This window comes from Pelodiscus sinensis, chromosome 5 (genome assembly GCF_049634645.1).
Source record: "Pelodiscus sinensis isolate JC-2024 chromosome 5, ASM4963464v1, whole genome shotgun sequence".
In the NCBI taxonomy this organism is placed as follows: domain Eukaryota; kingdom Metazoa; phylum Chordata; order Testudines; family Trionychidae; genus Pelodiscus; species Pelodiscus sinensis.
This window is the reverse complement of record NC_134715.1, coordinates 29,031,001-29,047,470: the sequence shown is the minus strand read 5'-3', so window position 1 is coordinate 29,047,470 and position 16,470 is coordinate 29,031,001. Positions and strand designations below refer to the sequence as shown.

General features: G+C 40.9%; 1 protein-coding gene across 1 annotated transcript in view; it reads left to right on the top strand.

The window, feature by feature from the left end:
• The first annotated feature begins 9,015 nt into the window (after positions 1-9,015).
• COL25A1 (collagen type XXV alpha 1 chain) overlaps positions 9,016-16,470 on the top strand; it is a 195,500-nt gene continuing 188,045 nt past the window's right edge. The window contains exons 1-2 of the mRNA XM_075929187.1: positions 9,016-9,098; positions 15,732-15,813. Of these exons, the coding sequence (XP_075785302.1) occupies positions 9,016-9,098; positions 15,732-15,813 (165 nt within the window). The remainder of the gene's footprint in view (positions 9,099-15,731; positions 15,814-16,470) is intronic.

Genomic DNA, 16,470 nt, shown 5'->3' with positions numbered 1-16,470 from the left:
TTGACACAGTCACTCATGACAGTCTCATAAGTAAACTAGGGAAATGAAGTCTAGATTAAATTACTATAAAGTGCATGCACTGCTGGCTGAAAAACTGTGTTCAGTTAGTAGTTATCAATAGTTTGCTGTCAAACTGGGAGGGGATATCTGATGGAATGTTATGGTGGGGGTAGATCTTGGATCTCATACTATTCAATATTTTTATAATGACTTGGATAGTGGCAAAATGAGCATGCTTAAATTCTGTGGATGACCCCAAGATGGAAGGGACTGCAGTACTCAAGAGGGCAGAATTAGAATTCAAAATTACCTTGATAAACTAGAGAATTGCTCTGAAATCAACAAGATGAAATTAAATTAAGACAGGTGCCAAGTACTACCCTAAGGAAGGAAAAATCAAATGCACAATTACAAAATGAGGCATAATTGGCTATGATGGTGGGTTACAGTGGACCATAAATTGAGTATGAGCCAACAGTGCCATACAGTTGCAAAAAACAACTAATACTCTGTTGTGTATTAAGAGGAGTGTTATATGTAAGACACATGAGGTAATTGTCCCATTCTTTTCAGCAGTGATAAGGCATCAGCTGGAGTATTGTGTTCATTTTGGGCACCCTGTTTTCAGAAAGATGTGGACCAACAATAGAGAATCCAGAGGAGGAAAAAAAGGATAAAAGGTTTAAATAAACAGGCATGTGTATACTGCAGGGAAGCCTCAAATTTTGTCCGAGGCAGGCTTCCCTAATGTAGGAATAACTTAGAATGGCCTTGGTGAGGGGCTATTTTTTAATAGCAAAAGTGGAGCATCTACACACGCCTTTCAAAATAGCTATTTTGGAATAGCTGTTATTCTTTGTAGAATGAGGTTTACAGACGTTAGAATAAGCTGTCCATTATTTCGAAATAACAGAATTACTGTGTAGATGCTTGCCTAGCTATTTCGGAATAACGGCCATTATTCTGAAATAACTTTGCTGTGTAGACACACCCATGGTGTAGTAAATATCATCACTGAATAAGCACCCTCTTTACAGAAGTCTGAGTAAGGCCAATGAGAATTTGCTACATGGAACTAGTGTTGAATATACAACACATACACAATATTCTGTTGCTATAAGCAAAAAAGTCCACATTTTGTATCAGAGAGATGAATTTTATCATTTTTACAGTGTGCAATTATTAGAAGGACATAATTCAACAGATCTTAATCAGAAACCTTGGCTATGTCTAGACTACATCCCTGTTTTGAAAGAGGGATGTAAATTAGGCAGATTGAAAGTGCAAATGAAGCGCGGATTTAAATATCCCGTGCTTCATTTGCATATTTGTGTCCGATTGCTGTTTCGGAAAAGGGTTTTTTGAAAATGAAACTGCAGTCTTATATAAAAAGTGAGGAGTACGGGATCTTTCGAAAAAGGGGTTTTTTTCCCCAAAAGAACCGCGTCTAGATGTTTAAATCCATGCTTCATTTGCACTTTCAATCTGCCTAATTTACACCCCTCTTTCAAAAGAGGGATGTAGTCTAGACCAGCCCTAAATTTTCTGATTTCAAAAAGGATTTGTGTTATAATAAACACATACTTTTTGTGTGTCCTGATTTAAGCTTCTTAAAACTTTCTCATTATATTGTTCAGCTCATTTTAATATTTTAGTGTTTTTTAATATTGTAAACATCTTTGCAAACAATGACTATTTTAATAAATTAAATTTGCAAAATAGGCACCTGAAGAGGCATCGTTAGTGACTCTGCCGTCATTTATCATTTCCCACTTCTCATCCAGCTTCTTTAAATTAACATGTGAAGCCCAGTTGTAATGTTAGTCATTAGCAGATAACTCCATTTGTCTTGTAAAATCAACATATGTGCATGGTACTTTGTGCAGTAGTTCACTTGGCAGGCTAGATATCTGTATTTAATAAAGGCTGTCATAAGAAGAATCGGATGTTATGGTGTACCATTGACATCATTTGGACCTATGTTGACTTACACCAGCTGGGGAGCTGGCCCTGTGCACATAAGAAAATAAAGAGACGATTATATTTGTTAGTAGGAAGGCAACCACATCCTCTGGGTGTCCCTAAGCCTCTGACTGCCAGAAGCTGGAAATGGATGACGGATTGGATGGTTTGATGGTTACACTGTTCTTTTCATTCTCTCTTGGACAACTCGTGCCAGCCACTGTTGGAGGACAGGATGCTAAGCTAGATAGACGATTGGTCTGTCCCAGAATGGCCATTCTAATGCTCTCATAGTAGATGGATGGAGTGGATACAAAGAGACATCTGAATCATATTCTTTCACTACTGGTGGTTTTTTCTTTTCCAAGATTATTCTCTTCTCTGTTTGAGTTCTGTGAACAGAGAGAAAAAGAACAACTTTGTGCTAGTTAGAGGTTTGGGTCTGCCATCTATTTGAAAAATTAACAGAAGGTAAGTTTCTGTTCACACTGGACCAATTTATTCTTTTTCTTGCTACTCTGATTTTAGTTTGGCAAATAAGCATGAGCAGAACAGACTGAAGACAGGATTATCATGTCCGTGCTTTGGCAAACATGATTCAGATTTAACTTATACCTAAAACCATTTAAAGGTCTCTAGCTGTGCCTTTGATTTTTTTTGTTTTTTTGTTTTTTGTTCTGGCACTCCTAATTCTGAGCAGACTACCTAATAATTTCCTTACAGCAGATAATATAGGTCAACAGAATGAATGAAAATAGAATTATATAGGAAATAAACTGTTGACTGAAACTTCAAGTTCTAAAAACACTGTACCCAGCAAATACGTAGGCAGGAAATGTAATACATCCTTCATTTGTCTAATTGTATTTGTAATAAAAGGTACAAGATAAAAGTGTGTGTGTAGCCCAATGATAAATTAATTCATCAGTAAATATTTCATTGTTTTAAAACATTTATCATTGCTTGATTGACATTTTGTTATACGAGGTCCTAAAAGATCAGAAGAAAATATGTAATAGTTATATTAATGGTTTGTATTTATTTTTATTACTTATAATATGAAGATTAGCCATATGCCTGTCTTGGGTGGAAAAAACCCTATTTATAAGAATGTGCGTAATCCATTCGATGCTTTACAGGTACAAAGCTCTCCAGGAGTGTCACAAACCAATATGATACCCCTGAATTATAGCTTTTTCATTTGGATCTATGATATTGCTGAAAACGGTAAAGGTGTAAAATCCCATGTAGCCAGACAGTTCCCAAACTGATATGCATATGAGGCACTCGTGTGCATTTGTTGATTATAGCAAAAGTCAAAAATAAGTTAATCTCAAGAATTTTTTCCTGAAGCACATGCTTCAGATGGTACTGTTTCTATGATCTGACTGAACAAACCAACTGGTGAGGTGATTTTCCAAGTGCATTTAGACACACAATGGAAATCAGGTCCTAATTCCTAGAGTCCTGCATGGATACAAAAATTGTATCCATATCTGAAAAAATGAGCCACGGCTATCCACATTGATGTCAGTCGGTGTGGATACCTGCAGATATCCACAAGTTCACAAGGTTCTAAATAAGCAATGTATATCCGTATCTGCAAAAATGAACAGCAGAGATCCACATCCACAGATGCAGATACCTCTGGATATAAAGTGGAAATCTGCAGATTTGCAGGGCTCTCTTAATTCCTCTTTATGCCTTTGAAAATCTTCACTTGAATATTGAGGTACAATCGTTCAATGTCCGGGGATGGATTGGGTGACCTAATCTTATTTTAATATACAAATTACTGTTAGGGAGGGCTAAATTCTCCTACTTTAAATGAAACTTGCTACAGGCAGAAACACATTGAACGTGCATTTCTCTCCTCTCCTGCTTCAAAGAGAAGACCAGGATACTCCTAGGGCAGCAGTTTTGTGTAGAGGCTGTTGTTAGCTCCTCACAGGCACAGATTTATTCACTGGTACACGTGTGCACATAGGACAGTAGAAATGAGGATTAGTTAAAGCAAACATGCTTGTAAAACAACTTATAAAAGCAGTATGGAATGTCAGCTGAAATGTTTCCCATGACAATACACTGTGCAAATAATAAATCAGCCTCCCAAGGGTATTCTTTGAAACCACATTGTAATTTTGTCTCTGGTACTGATATCTTTTGCTTAAGGTAAAACAATTAGCATTTTGTTATTATCTTCTGTTATTTATATGTGCATATCATGTACGGACTACAGTATATAATATAAAATCATTGATCTACATTCAGCTCCCATTTTCACTGGTGCGAGTTCAGAATAATTTATTGCCAACATTTGCAGGTATACCAAACAGAATTAGTCCCCTTGTTTTTTAACCTCTCAAGGCAACCATGAAGGAGAGTAATCATGCACATGAATGCTCACTAATTCCAAGAGTCTCAGAGGGGCAGCCGTGTGTTGGTTTGTAACTTTAAAAACAATGAGTAGTCTTGTGGCACCTTAGAGACTAACAAATATATATATAGGATCACGACCTTTCATGGGTAAAGCTCACTTCATCAGATGAGTTGGAGTGGAAATAACAGAAACTGAGCATCAGCAAAAGAAGTAGCAGTCTTTATTAATGAGCCTAATTAAGTGGGCTGCACATGTGTCCCATTAATAGCCTTTGATGTAAAAATGTGGATGTTACAGGCAGGAGAAATTGGCTTTGTAAGGCGCCAACCAGTTAATGTCTTTATATAAGAATAGGGTAACAGAGTCAAACTTCTATATGAATTCCAGTTCGGCAGTCTCTCTCTGTAATTGGGTAGCGAAATTCCCCTTTGTAGAGGAATGGCTATTTTTAAATCCATTATTGAGTGACCAGGGAAGTTAAAATGTTCCCCTACAGGTTCATGTTTGTTATAATTTCTGGCTTCTGATGTGTGTCCATTTATCCTTTGTCACAGAGACTGTCTGATGTGGCCAATATATGTGGCAGAGGGGCATTGCTGGCACATGATGGCATATATCATATTAGAGGATGCACAGTTGTATGAGCCCCTGAAGTTGTAGCTTATGTGGTTAGATCCTGTGTTGGTGTCACTTGTATAGATATGTGGACAAAGCTGGCAATGGGGTTCGTTCTTGGCTGAGTACAGGCAGTCCCCGGGTTACGTACAAGATAGGGACTGTAGGTTTGTTCTTAAGTTGAATCTGTATGTAAGTCGGAACTGGCATCCAGATTCAGCCGCTGCTGAAACTGATCAGTTTCAACAGTGGCTGAATCTGGACGCCAGTTCTGACTTACATACAGATTCAACTTAAGAACCCCAGGCATCCCCAAGTCAGCTGCTGCTGAAACTGATCAGCGGCTGATTCCAGGAAGCCCGGGGCAGGGGCTTCCTGTAGTCAGCCACTGGTCATTTTCAGCAGCTGCTGACTAGGGGACACCTGGGGCAGAGCAGCTGGGGTGCTGCTGGGTTGGTCCAGTGGCACCCAGAGCGGCGCTACGGGACCAACCGGCAGCGCCCCAGCTGCTGTACCACAGGCGTCCGGAGCAAAGCCGCGGAGCACGGGGGCAGCGGGACAGCCCAGACGCGCCGTGGCTATCCTGCTGCCCTCGGGCTCCGTGGCTTTGCTCTGCTTTGCTCCCCGTCCCCCTGGTCTGCAGACCAGGGGGACGGGGAGCAAAGCGGCGGAACACGCGGGCAGCGGGACAGCCGAGACGCGCCGTGGCTATCCTGCTGCCCTCGGGTCTGCAGACCAGGGGGAGGGGGAGCAGAGTAGAGCAGAGCGGCGGAACGCACGGCCAGCTGACAGCCCAGATGCGTCTGGGCTGTCAGCTGGTCGCGTGCTCCGCTCTGCTTCCCCCCCCCCCCCCATGGTTTGCAGACCAGGGGGAGGGGGAGCAGAGCGGAGCAGAGCAGAGCGGCAGAACGCGCGGCCAGCTGACAGCCCAGACGCGTCTGGGCTGTCAGCTGGCCGCGCGTTCCGCCGCCGCTTTGCTTCCTCTCCCTGGTCTGCTCGAGACCAGGGAGAGGAAGTGCCCCGTTCGTAACTGCGGATCCGACGTAAGTCGGATCCGCGTAACTCGGGGACTGCCTGTATATCTGAGGTGTGTAGCTGCTGGAAAAGATTTGCTTCCTGTTGTCGAGTGGACAATAGGCAAGCATTGGCCTGTCTCCCAAGGACTGCGAGAGTGAGGGACCATTTTCCAGTATAAGGTGTAGACTATCAATGATGCACTGGTGGGTTTTAGGCTGGGGGTTGTAGGTGATGACCAGTGATGTTCTGTTATTTTCCTTATTGGGCCCTCCCTGTCTTGAAGTAGTTGACTTCTGGATACTTGTCTGGCTCTATCAATCTGTTTCCTTAATTCCCCAGGTAGGCATTTAAGTTTTAAGAATGCCTGATAAAGATCTTGTAGGTGTTTGTCTCTATCTGTGCGATTGGAGCAAATCTGATTGTACCTTAGGGTACGTCTACACTAGCCCACTAGTTCGAACTAGGGAGGCTAATGTAGGTATTCAAAATTGCAAATGAAGCCCGAGATTTAAATATCCCGGGCTTTATTTGCATGTTCCCGTCCGGTCACCATTTTGAAATTCCACTAGCCCGAAGTAACTGCCCACGGCTACACGCGGCAGTGAAACAGTAATTTGAACTAAGTCCTTAGTTCAAATTAACTGTTACTCCTCCTGGAATGAGGTGTAACAGTTAATTTGAACTAAGGACTTAGTTCGAATTATGTTTCACTGCCACGTGTAGCAGCGGGCAGTTACTTCGGGCTAGTGGAATTTCAAAATGGCAACCAGACGGGAACATGCAAATAAAGCCCGGGATATTTAAATCCCGGGCTTCATTTGCAATTTCAAATGCCTACATTAGCCTCCCTAGTTCGAACTGGGGGGCTAGTGTAGACATACTCTTAGGGCTTGTCTGACCTATTTATGATGACTACAGCACTCCCTTTGTCAGCCTATAGAGTATAATGTCAGAGTTGTTTTTGAGGCTGTGGATAGAGTTGCATTCTGCATGATGGAAGTTATATGTCACATGATATTGTTTGTTTACAATGTCAGCATGTGCACGCGTGCGGAAGCAATCAGTGTAGAAGTCCAGACTGTCATAATTCAAAGTGTTCAATTGTAGTGTAAAAATCAGCTTCCTGCTGCTACATGATTTTTTTAACAAATATTGTGCACTGTATGTTCATGGACTGTGTGTTTGCAGCTTTTAACAAGAGAAATAGAGGGAAGACTTGGAAACTTGAAAAAAAAAATTCCGTGTGCCATTTTTGATAAGCTTCACACAGAAGCTTTTTTTTTAATGTCCCCTTATTGCCATATTAATTATACTAAAATAGTCCTTGGTTCTGTAATCCTTGTTCATACTGAGCATCACTTGCTTAGGAGTGTGGTCCCATACTGTTAGGAGCACTCATCTGAATAAATAATATTTACCATAAGAAAGGACTGCAGCTTTGGGGCTTGCATACCCATGCTACAGGAGAACAATGGTGGTTGTTGAAGAAAATGCTGTACTTCTGAAGGCACAGGTTTTTCTATGTCTTATTCCTGAGTTTGAGAAATTACAGTTTAGGTTCAGATATACAGTTTCATTCAACAGTGTTAGTCACACATAATGTGTCTCTTGATTTGCAGTTATCAGGATGACTTTAGTCTGCTACTTACACGTGGTTCCAGAGAGCATTATTAACAAACTTGCAGGCTTCCACAGGTGCAAGAGAATGCTGAAAGAGTGGATTAGAGTACTCTGCAGACACCAAGGATAATTTAGAACGGTTTAGTATCTTTCATCATCCATAATCTAGCTTTACGCCCCTAGTCAACACTAACATGTAAGAGCCAATACATTTTTATAAAAAAGGTCCATTGAGTTGCATTAATTGGCCTGTGCTATTCTGTCTGGTAGTCTAACCATTTAGCCATTCCTAATTATATGCCTAAATAGGAAACAACCACACATTTTTACTTCTAGACATGTGAATCAATTATCTTAATAATTTTGCATATGATAGGAAATCTCTCATTTTAGGTTTTTGCCTTTAAAGCGTGTAAAGTGTTACTTACTATTACCATCACATGCACACAAATTGTTCCTCACAGGCCAAGAACACAGAGGCAAACTTTTGTTCCTTATATTGTCACTGGCTTTTGCAAAAATCCTTTGTAAGCTTGAAAACTAGTTAAAAGTCTGGAAAATTCCTGATGTTTGTTTTGGTGTGCATGTGAGTGATGGAGAGAGGGATGGGAGGAATTTGGCATTCAAATGGTCAATAATATATTGGGTCAACATTCAAGTGGGTAACTTGACAGTTATTCAATTTAGTGCAATTTTGCTTCCATGCAGTGGCAGTTCAAGGTATAGTTCAGAGATTGCAAGACCAATGAGGAGATGAACCTAAATGTTAAATTTGTTAACTTGATCACATTTTTTAGAGCATTCTGTTCTCAGGCATATCTGCTCAGCTCCTGTGAACTTCTGTAGGTGTTTCATCTGTGGATAGAATTTTAATAATGGTTAGAAATGGAATGGTATGAAAATGTGCTAGCTATTGAAATATTGTTCACAAAAGCACAGGTGTAAAACTTTGATGGTCGAACAGGTAAGGTTTTTTATTTTCTATGTACTATTGCTTGAACCTCTCTAGTCTGACACTCTTTGGTCTGGCAACATTCATGGTCTTGCGTGATTTTAGTAAGCTGGATGTCCACTTATGGGTGTGGCCAAGTTTCCCATGATCCCATAAAGTTTATTTAAAGCTTGTAGTCCTGGCTTGCAGTGTTCTGTGCTGTTATTTAGCTCTAATTTACCACTAAATGTCTTCAAAGAGCCCAGTAAGCAGTGGAAGTGTTGGTATTGCTACTAGACTATATTGGCATCCTGTAGTTTGGCAAATTCTCTGGTTTGGCACTGGTCAGGTCCCGAGGGTGCTGAACTAGAGAGTTCAACATGTATTCATTTGCTGATGTGTTTTCAGTAATTTCAGCTTTAGTTTCTGCTGCAAAATTTAGCTAGTTCTTGTTTGCTACTGATTTTGTAGCAATGGCGGCAGGGTGAAGATGAAGAATTCTTTTATCAAATGCAAACAGAAACATGAAGACTATGATGCCATTTTGAATTATGTGGAAACTTCAGAACCATAGTAAGAAAATCAGTATATTAAGTTCCAGATGCACAACCTGTAATAAATTACTTTAACCACAATGATCAGGGCACAGGTACAGAGGAACTCACTAGCCCTTTTTAAATAACTTTTGAAAAAAATGTGAATCCATTAGACAGATTTACGGCTAAAGAACTGTGTTCTTGCTCCTGAACATGAAGAGAGACTTCTGTTTCATTTCATATATAATACAGTTCAAAGGATGTAATTGGAAACAGTCATAAAAGTTTCCATGTTTCACCACTAACAGCCTTCTTCACTGATCCCTTTTAAGGTCCCTGAAGAAGGCCATCTGTGCCAAAATCATGGAAATTCTGACTGTTTTCAAATGCATCTCTTGAATTCTGCTTAAAAAAAGAGAGAAATAGAAGTTTCTCTGTCCTCTGGGCTCTGTTTTGTTAAGACCTGTTTTATAGAACATAAAACACAAAACACACATACATTCGCATGTGTTTTTTGTCTAGATATAGATAAGCTTCTAGGACCAAATTCTGCCTGCAGTTAGGGTCCAAACTGGAATATCCAGCATGCTCTCAAATTGGGGTGGAGAATGCATCAAAGACCAGCCTTTGTTAGAGGGAACATGGAAATAAAAATGAGGCTTTCCAAGCTGCTGCTTCCCCTTCTGCCTTTATGTGACCTGTCAATATGGAGGATGTGGGGTGAAGCAACAGGTAGTAGAGAGGTAGAAGAGATTGTGGGGAAGGATAAGAGCAGGAGAGAGCAGTGATTTGGCTCCTTTCCATCTTTTATCCTTCCATAGAAGTACAGTTGCTATTTTTCTTAAAGGGGGATAAAGAAAAGTGGCATTTTTGAGGAAGATCACCTCTTCCAGGTCCATGATAGTAGCTCCTGAAGCAGCCAACTAAGAGCAAAGCAATTGGGAAAGAAAACACATTGTTCTCAGCTTCCAAAAGACACAGTCATCCTGATCCTGTCTACCTACTGGGTTCATGTCTCCCCTACACTCTCTTTGCCCCTCTTATTACCTGCCTTCACCTCTCCCCCATGTGGCTTATTGTCTCCTTCATCCTCTTCCCTTCCCAACCACTGACTGCCCCTGTTTTCTTCTAGCTTGATTTTCTGGAGGTTTAGGAGGCTCTTGAGATTACCCAATTGTCCCTTGTGAATATGCAGTACAGTCCGATTGATTTCCCTATTTCTTTGTTATGGCATTATCATTCCCTTTTTTAGATACCACTAATTATTACCTGTTGGAGATAAGTTATCTTGTGACTTGTTCAAATGAATACACATTTTCTTTCCTTAACGATGGACCAGTTTGCACGAAGCATTACCAAATGGTGCTGGTAGGGAGGCTACTCCAATCAAAGTCATCACCACCACAATCACGGGGAGTTGCATACTGTGCTGTATCATCAGTCTGGCTCTGACTGTAAAGAACATCAGTATCAGTGGAAGTGTTTCCGCTGATTTTATTGGGCTTTGAATCAGGACCTACATCTCCGAAGGACAAAGAACAAACATTTCTAGTGAAGCGGTACAAAAAGATTGGAGCCACTTGTAGTGCTGCTTGAGAGCCCATGTCCATATTGCTTATACCTCTGAGGGTGCTCCCAGAGGGCATTCAGATTTTGTAGGATCAGACCCTTATTCCCGTTTAAGGTCAGTGTACAAGTGAAGGTAGAATTTGACTCCCTAGCAAAACCAGTTGAACTAATCAAAATAAAATCTTATACATCACAAATCATCACAAATAAAGATATGAAAGGCTCCCCTAAATACTCTGTGATTTATTATCTTTGTTATTGCATGCTCAATAAATTTGATTTCTCCAGCACACTAGTAGACATTCTTTCTGGAAACTAAGTTTTGTGAACTGTCACGGAGGAGATTTATGTGAATATTTTTCTTTTGGGTCAGAGATAATTCTTTCTTCAGGTATGAAGTACAGCAAGTGGCGTACTGTTACAATCTACAGTACACAGGGAACCTGGTATTAAGTCAGTTTCTAAAAATAAAAAACAAAAAAAAAACCCACTGTACCTTACTTCTGTCTGACCCTCTGTAGAAAGTGTGTTGATGTACAAGTTCGTTTTAGTGTAGGAGGAGCTAAACACTGTATGATAATAATTATAATAAATAAATAATTATTGCACAATCAAAAATACAATCGCTCCTTTACAGTTACTACAAATAAATGTCATTTAAATATAGGCAGTGCATGACACAAATATCTGGAATCTGAATGGACCTGCACATGCACAATTGCAAATTTGAACATCCGAACACGTGGCAATGTGTTTTTTGGGGAACAAGGGTTGAAAGCACCTGTTCTGCTGTTAAAATGTAACATGGCATATTTGCATAGTCTTTTCCTATATTTCTAGCCCAGCAGGAACTGCTTCACCTATGCATCAGTCCTATATATGGGAACATTGGCCCTTGAGTTAGCTGGAGATCAGTGAAACAAAGGGCATGTCTACACTGCTATCAGGGGGTGTGATTGCAGCACATGTAGAGCCAGCAAGCTTTAATTTAGCTAGCTCATGTACCAATCTTAGTAAAGTCACAGCAGCAGGGATTTTGGTGTGGTTGAGAAGCTCGTGTAAGGGTTTTAGAGTGGGTTGGTACAGCTCAAATAGAAGCTTGTGGATGCACTAATGCTAGCAAGATTTAAACTACCTTGGGTGTGCCTACATGGGCTGCAGTTACACACCCTAATTTCAATGTGGACATCCCCAAAGAGTAGCTAGCACAGAATAAACGCTAAATGGTTTGGATGGAACAGTGTTTCATTTTTTAAAAATCTTTAAATCATTTGTTTTTAAGGACTTTGCCTCTGCTTGTGCCCTGTCCCTCTAAATGTAGAGGAACTGTCTACTCTGATTGGACTCTTTTGGAGGATTGTAGAAGTGGGAAGAGGTCATTCTTTTACCATTCCTACCCTTGTCTCATGCCTAAGGGTCCCCAACCATGGCAGCTCCAGATTTCAGGTTCCATGGGTATATGGAGAGGCAAAGTGGAGGGGAGGAGTTTTCTGTCATATTCCCAGCATTTTCATGTGGTGGTTAACTGTCTGGCTAGCTGTGCTCCACAAGCAGCATTCTCACTGTACCCTTAGGAGCAGCTTCACATGTGCACTTCTCAGATGAGATTTTCCCAATGACCATGTGGAGTTTCCATGAGGGGATGTGTTAGGGAAACGTGGGGATCAGAGAAACAGCAAGGAGGTTGACCTTCTGTGGGACTGTAGGGGTGTGTCTAGACTACAGGGTTTTGTCGACAAAAGTGGACTTTTGTCGTCAAAACTATACCTGCTTCTACACTGCTGCTGAGTTCTGTCGACATAACGTCGACAGAACTCAGCAGTTTTGTTGGTGGCTGTAAACCTCATTCTACGAAGAATAAGGTTCTGTTGACAGAAGGCGTTATTGCATCTACACTGTCCTTTGCGTCTACACTGTCATGTCGACAAAGCGGCTTGCTTTGTCAACAGAACTGGATGTAGTCTACATGGTCTTTGTCGACGGTGCTAAATCCTGCTGGAAAGGGATAACAAGTGGAGTTCTGCAAGGGTCTGTTTTGGGACCCGTACTGTTCAATATCTTCATCAATGATTTAGATATTGGGATAGAGAGTACGCTTATTAAGTTTGCAGATGATACCAAACTGGGTGGGGTTGCAACTTCTTTGGAGGATAGGGACATAATTCAAAATGACCTTAGCAAGTTAGAGAAATGGTCAGAGGTAAACAGGATGAAATTTAATAAAGAGAAATGCAAAGTGCTCCACTTAGGAAGGAACAATCAGTTCCATACATACAAGATGGGAAGCGACTGTCTAGGAAGGAGCATGGCGGAAAGGGATCTAGGGGTCATAGTGGACCACAAGTTGAATATGAGTCAACAGTGTGATGCTGTTGCAAAAAAAGCAAATATGATTCTAGGTTGTATCTTGTATCAACAGGTGTGTTGTAAGCAAAACTCATGAAGTTATTCTGCCACTCTACTCTGCACTAGTTAGGCCTCAGCTGGAGTACTGTGTCCAGTTCTGGGCGCCTCATTTCAAGAAAGATGTGGAGAAATTGGAAAGGGTACAGAGAAGAGCTACAAGAATGATTAAAGGTCTAGAGAACATGACCTATGAAGCCAGGCTTCATGAACTGGGCTTGTTTAGTTTGGAAAAAAGAAGATTAAGGGGGGACATGGTAGAGGTTTTCAAATATCTAAAAGGGTGTCACAAGGAGGAAGGAGAAAATTTGTTCCTCTTGGTTACTGAGGACAGGACAAAGAGTAATGGGCTTAAAGTGCAGCAAGGGAGGTTTAGATTGGACATTAGGAAAAAATTCCTAACTGTCAGGGTGGTCAAATATTGGAATAAATTGCCAAGGGCGGTGGTGGAATCTCCCTCTCTGGAGATATTTAAGAACAGGTTAGATAGACATCAGTCAGGGATGGTGTAGACGGAGCTTGGTCCTGACTTGAGGGCAGGGGGCTGGACTCGATGACCTCTTGAGGTCCCTTCCAGACCTATGATTCTATCATCTGTCAACAAAGCTTCTGTCGACAAAAGCCTGTAGTCTAGACGTACCCTAGATTCCTTGATGCTGAAAGACCACATTTGGGGTTTTCCTTGTAGACCCCTAAGCCTTCCCCCAGAGAGGAATATTTGAGGAAACTAGAAAAAAAAATGAGTGGAAGCCCTATGAAAGAGAATTGAAAAAACTGCATGGAGATGCTCTGCAGTTCTTAAGACAGTGATAATAGAACAGATTATTGTTTAGTATGACTTATGTGAACAAATGGATTGACTTCTATGGGGGTGGGAAGTGGTTCTTCAGAATTATTCCGGGAAAGAAAAAAATCTAATTAATCAAAGTCATCATGCCACAGCTGTTACAACAATCCATCTCTGCTGAACTCTAGCCAGCCAATTTTGAGAAGTGACATTTTTCACAGTTTATTGTTTTCTCATCAACATGACACCAGCCACATCAAATATATTCATAGAGTGACATTGGCATTGATGAATTAGCCATGTGTTTTCTATTTAGGGGTACAGAATTTTCAATTTCTTCAAGAGAAATAAGACTATTTAGGCCCAGATTCAGATTCCTATCTGTTCCATGCACATGCTCGTTGTTTGAGTACAACATCTTTTCATGTGCATGGCTGAGGAAAATAGGCAATCACTTTAAGAACACAATTTTGATACAAGCTGTTCTTTTTATAAGCAGCTGATTATAATCTATTGTTTCTTAGTGTGCCATATCATTTATTGTCCTCCAACAGTAAAATTAAATAGCCTTAAGGTATTTATTTTATTTTCCAAAGTAATTGAATGTTGTTTAATTGTGGTTGCTGGTGGTAGAAGGAAATTATATTTAGCATTACTCTCTTTTCCCATCTTATTAGTCAAGGGTACTGGTATATAGTGATTTATTAATATGTGCTTCATCCACCAAGAAGCACAGTATGAAAGAATACATCAATGTACACTTACATATAAGCCCACTCATTTCCTTCTCATTCTTGGAAGAATCAACTGACTTTCCTTTGCATTTGCCAGGCTGCACGAAAATTGACCAGCATGGATCCACACACGTTCTCTATGATGTAATTTGACATTGCAATAAAACCGAATCTGTTGTGGATGTATCTTGTTCCATCTTTTCAGATGATCCTTGAGCATCATCCATACATAAGAATGAGTGTGGAAATGACATGGGGGAGAGGGGTTTAGGGAATGTCATATCTTTTCTCTGAAACTGCCTAAACAGGTCTCACAGTTCAAACAAAACATCCAACATAAGTCCTAATTTTTTCAGGAACATGACAGAAATCAGGATGTTTTCAACACCATTGTACTTGATACATTGCTTGGCATCTCTGTCTTTTAACTATGGAAACTTCACAGATGTTTCTAAAGAGGAGGGTACTTGTTCTACACAGCCTTAGTAAATGCCTCAGATTATATTCCCCAATAGATATCCAGAGTCTTGCCAATGGTGAGCAGATCTAGGACTACACTCTTAGCACAGGTGTATAATTAACATTTATTCTTGCAAAACAGGTTTCAATGGGTATCTGATTTACTGAAGAATCACCTGCAGAGGTAATTCATGCTTTTTGTTAGAGCTGGTTGGGAATTTTCCATCAGAATGGTTTTTCTATGGAACACACATTTTCTGTAAAATTCAAATGGAATATTTCATTTTGTTAAACTGACTTGAAATGTTTAGCTTTGAATAAATCCAGTAAAACATTAAACTGTTTTCTTTTCCTCATGATGGGAGATGTAGTTTGGGTCCCCATTCTCTCCTGTGGGCCAAGCTCACTGACAGGACCTGATCTCCCTCTGACTCAGGTTGGTATGATGCATCATGGGACTCGTATCACTACAGAAAAGCATGGGAGGTGTAATCCAGCCAAAATGCCTAGCCCATAGCGGTGAACAGAAGCAATGTGCCACAATCGGAAAAATCAATTAAATTTGACCTGACAAGAAATTAAGCATTTCAAATCATCTCAACAAACCTAAATGAAACATTTCAATTTCAGAAATGTTGAAACATTTCATTTTCAATTGAAAATACTGAAGCAAAAGATAATGACATCTCCAAATTGAAAGTTTTCTTATTTTACTTAGCTGTACTATTGATGTTTCAGGTAGTGTCTCCAATAGTAAGTTACAGCCTGTGTCTATAGCCCAGGTAGACAAAGAGATTGAGGTACTTAGTTAGTAAATGGTGAGTGAGTTCTGATTAAGGATGTTAAGGACTAGTCGACTAGTCAGCTATCTGATAAGCAAATGCTTATTGGATAGTCGAGTTAACTAGTCGCTTCCCCCCTTGTTGCTTCTATCAGGTATGGGTTTGGGCTGTGTGTGGCACTGCCACTTTGAAATACCACCGCAGTATTTCAAAGCAACAGAGCCACACAAAGCTGACTCCGGGCTCCATGAGGCGCTGCTCCTTTGAAATGCTGCAGCGGCGTTTCAAAGGGGCAATGCAGCACAGAGCCTGGGATCAGATGTGCGTCGCTGCCCCCTTTGAAATACCACGGCAGCGTTTCAAAGTGACAGCACCGCATGGACCCTAGAGTCAACTGGGTACTCCCTAGCTGACCCCGGGCTCTCCGTGGCATGTCTGCAAAACCCAGGTCAGCTGGGGAGTCCCCAGTTGATCCTAGCCTCCCTGAAATGCTGTGGGGTCAGCTGGGGAGTCCCTAGCTGATCCCCACTTTGAAAACTGCATGAAACCGGGGTCAGCTATGGACCCCCCCAGCTGCTCTCAGGTTCCGTGTTGCATTTATGTGGAACCTGGGGTCAGCAGGGGACTCCACAGATGACCCCGGGTTCTGCACAGCATTTCCAAAAAACATGGTAT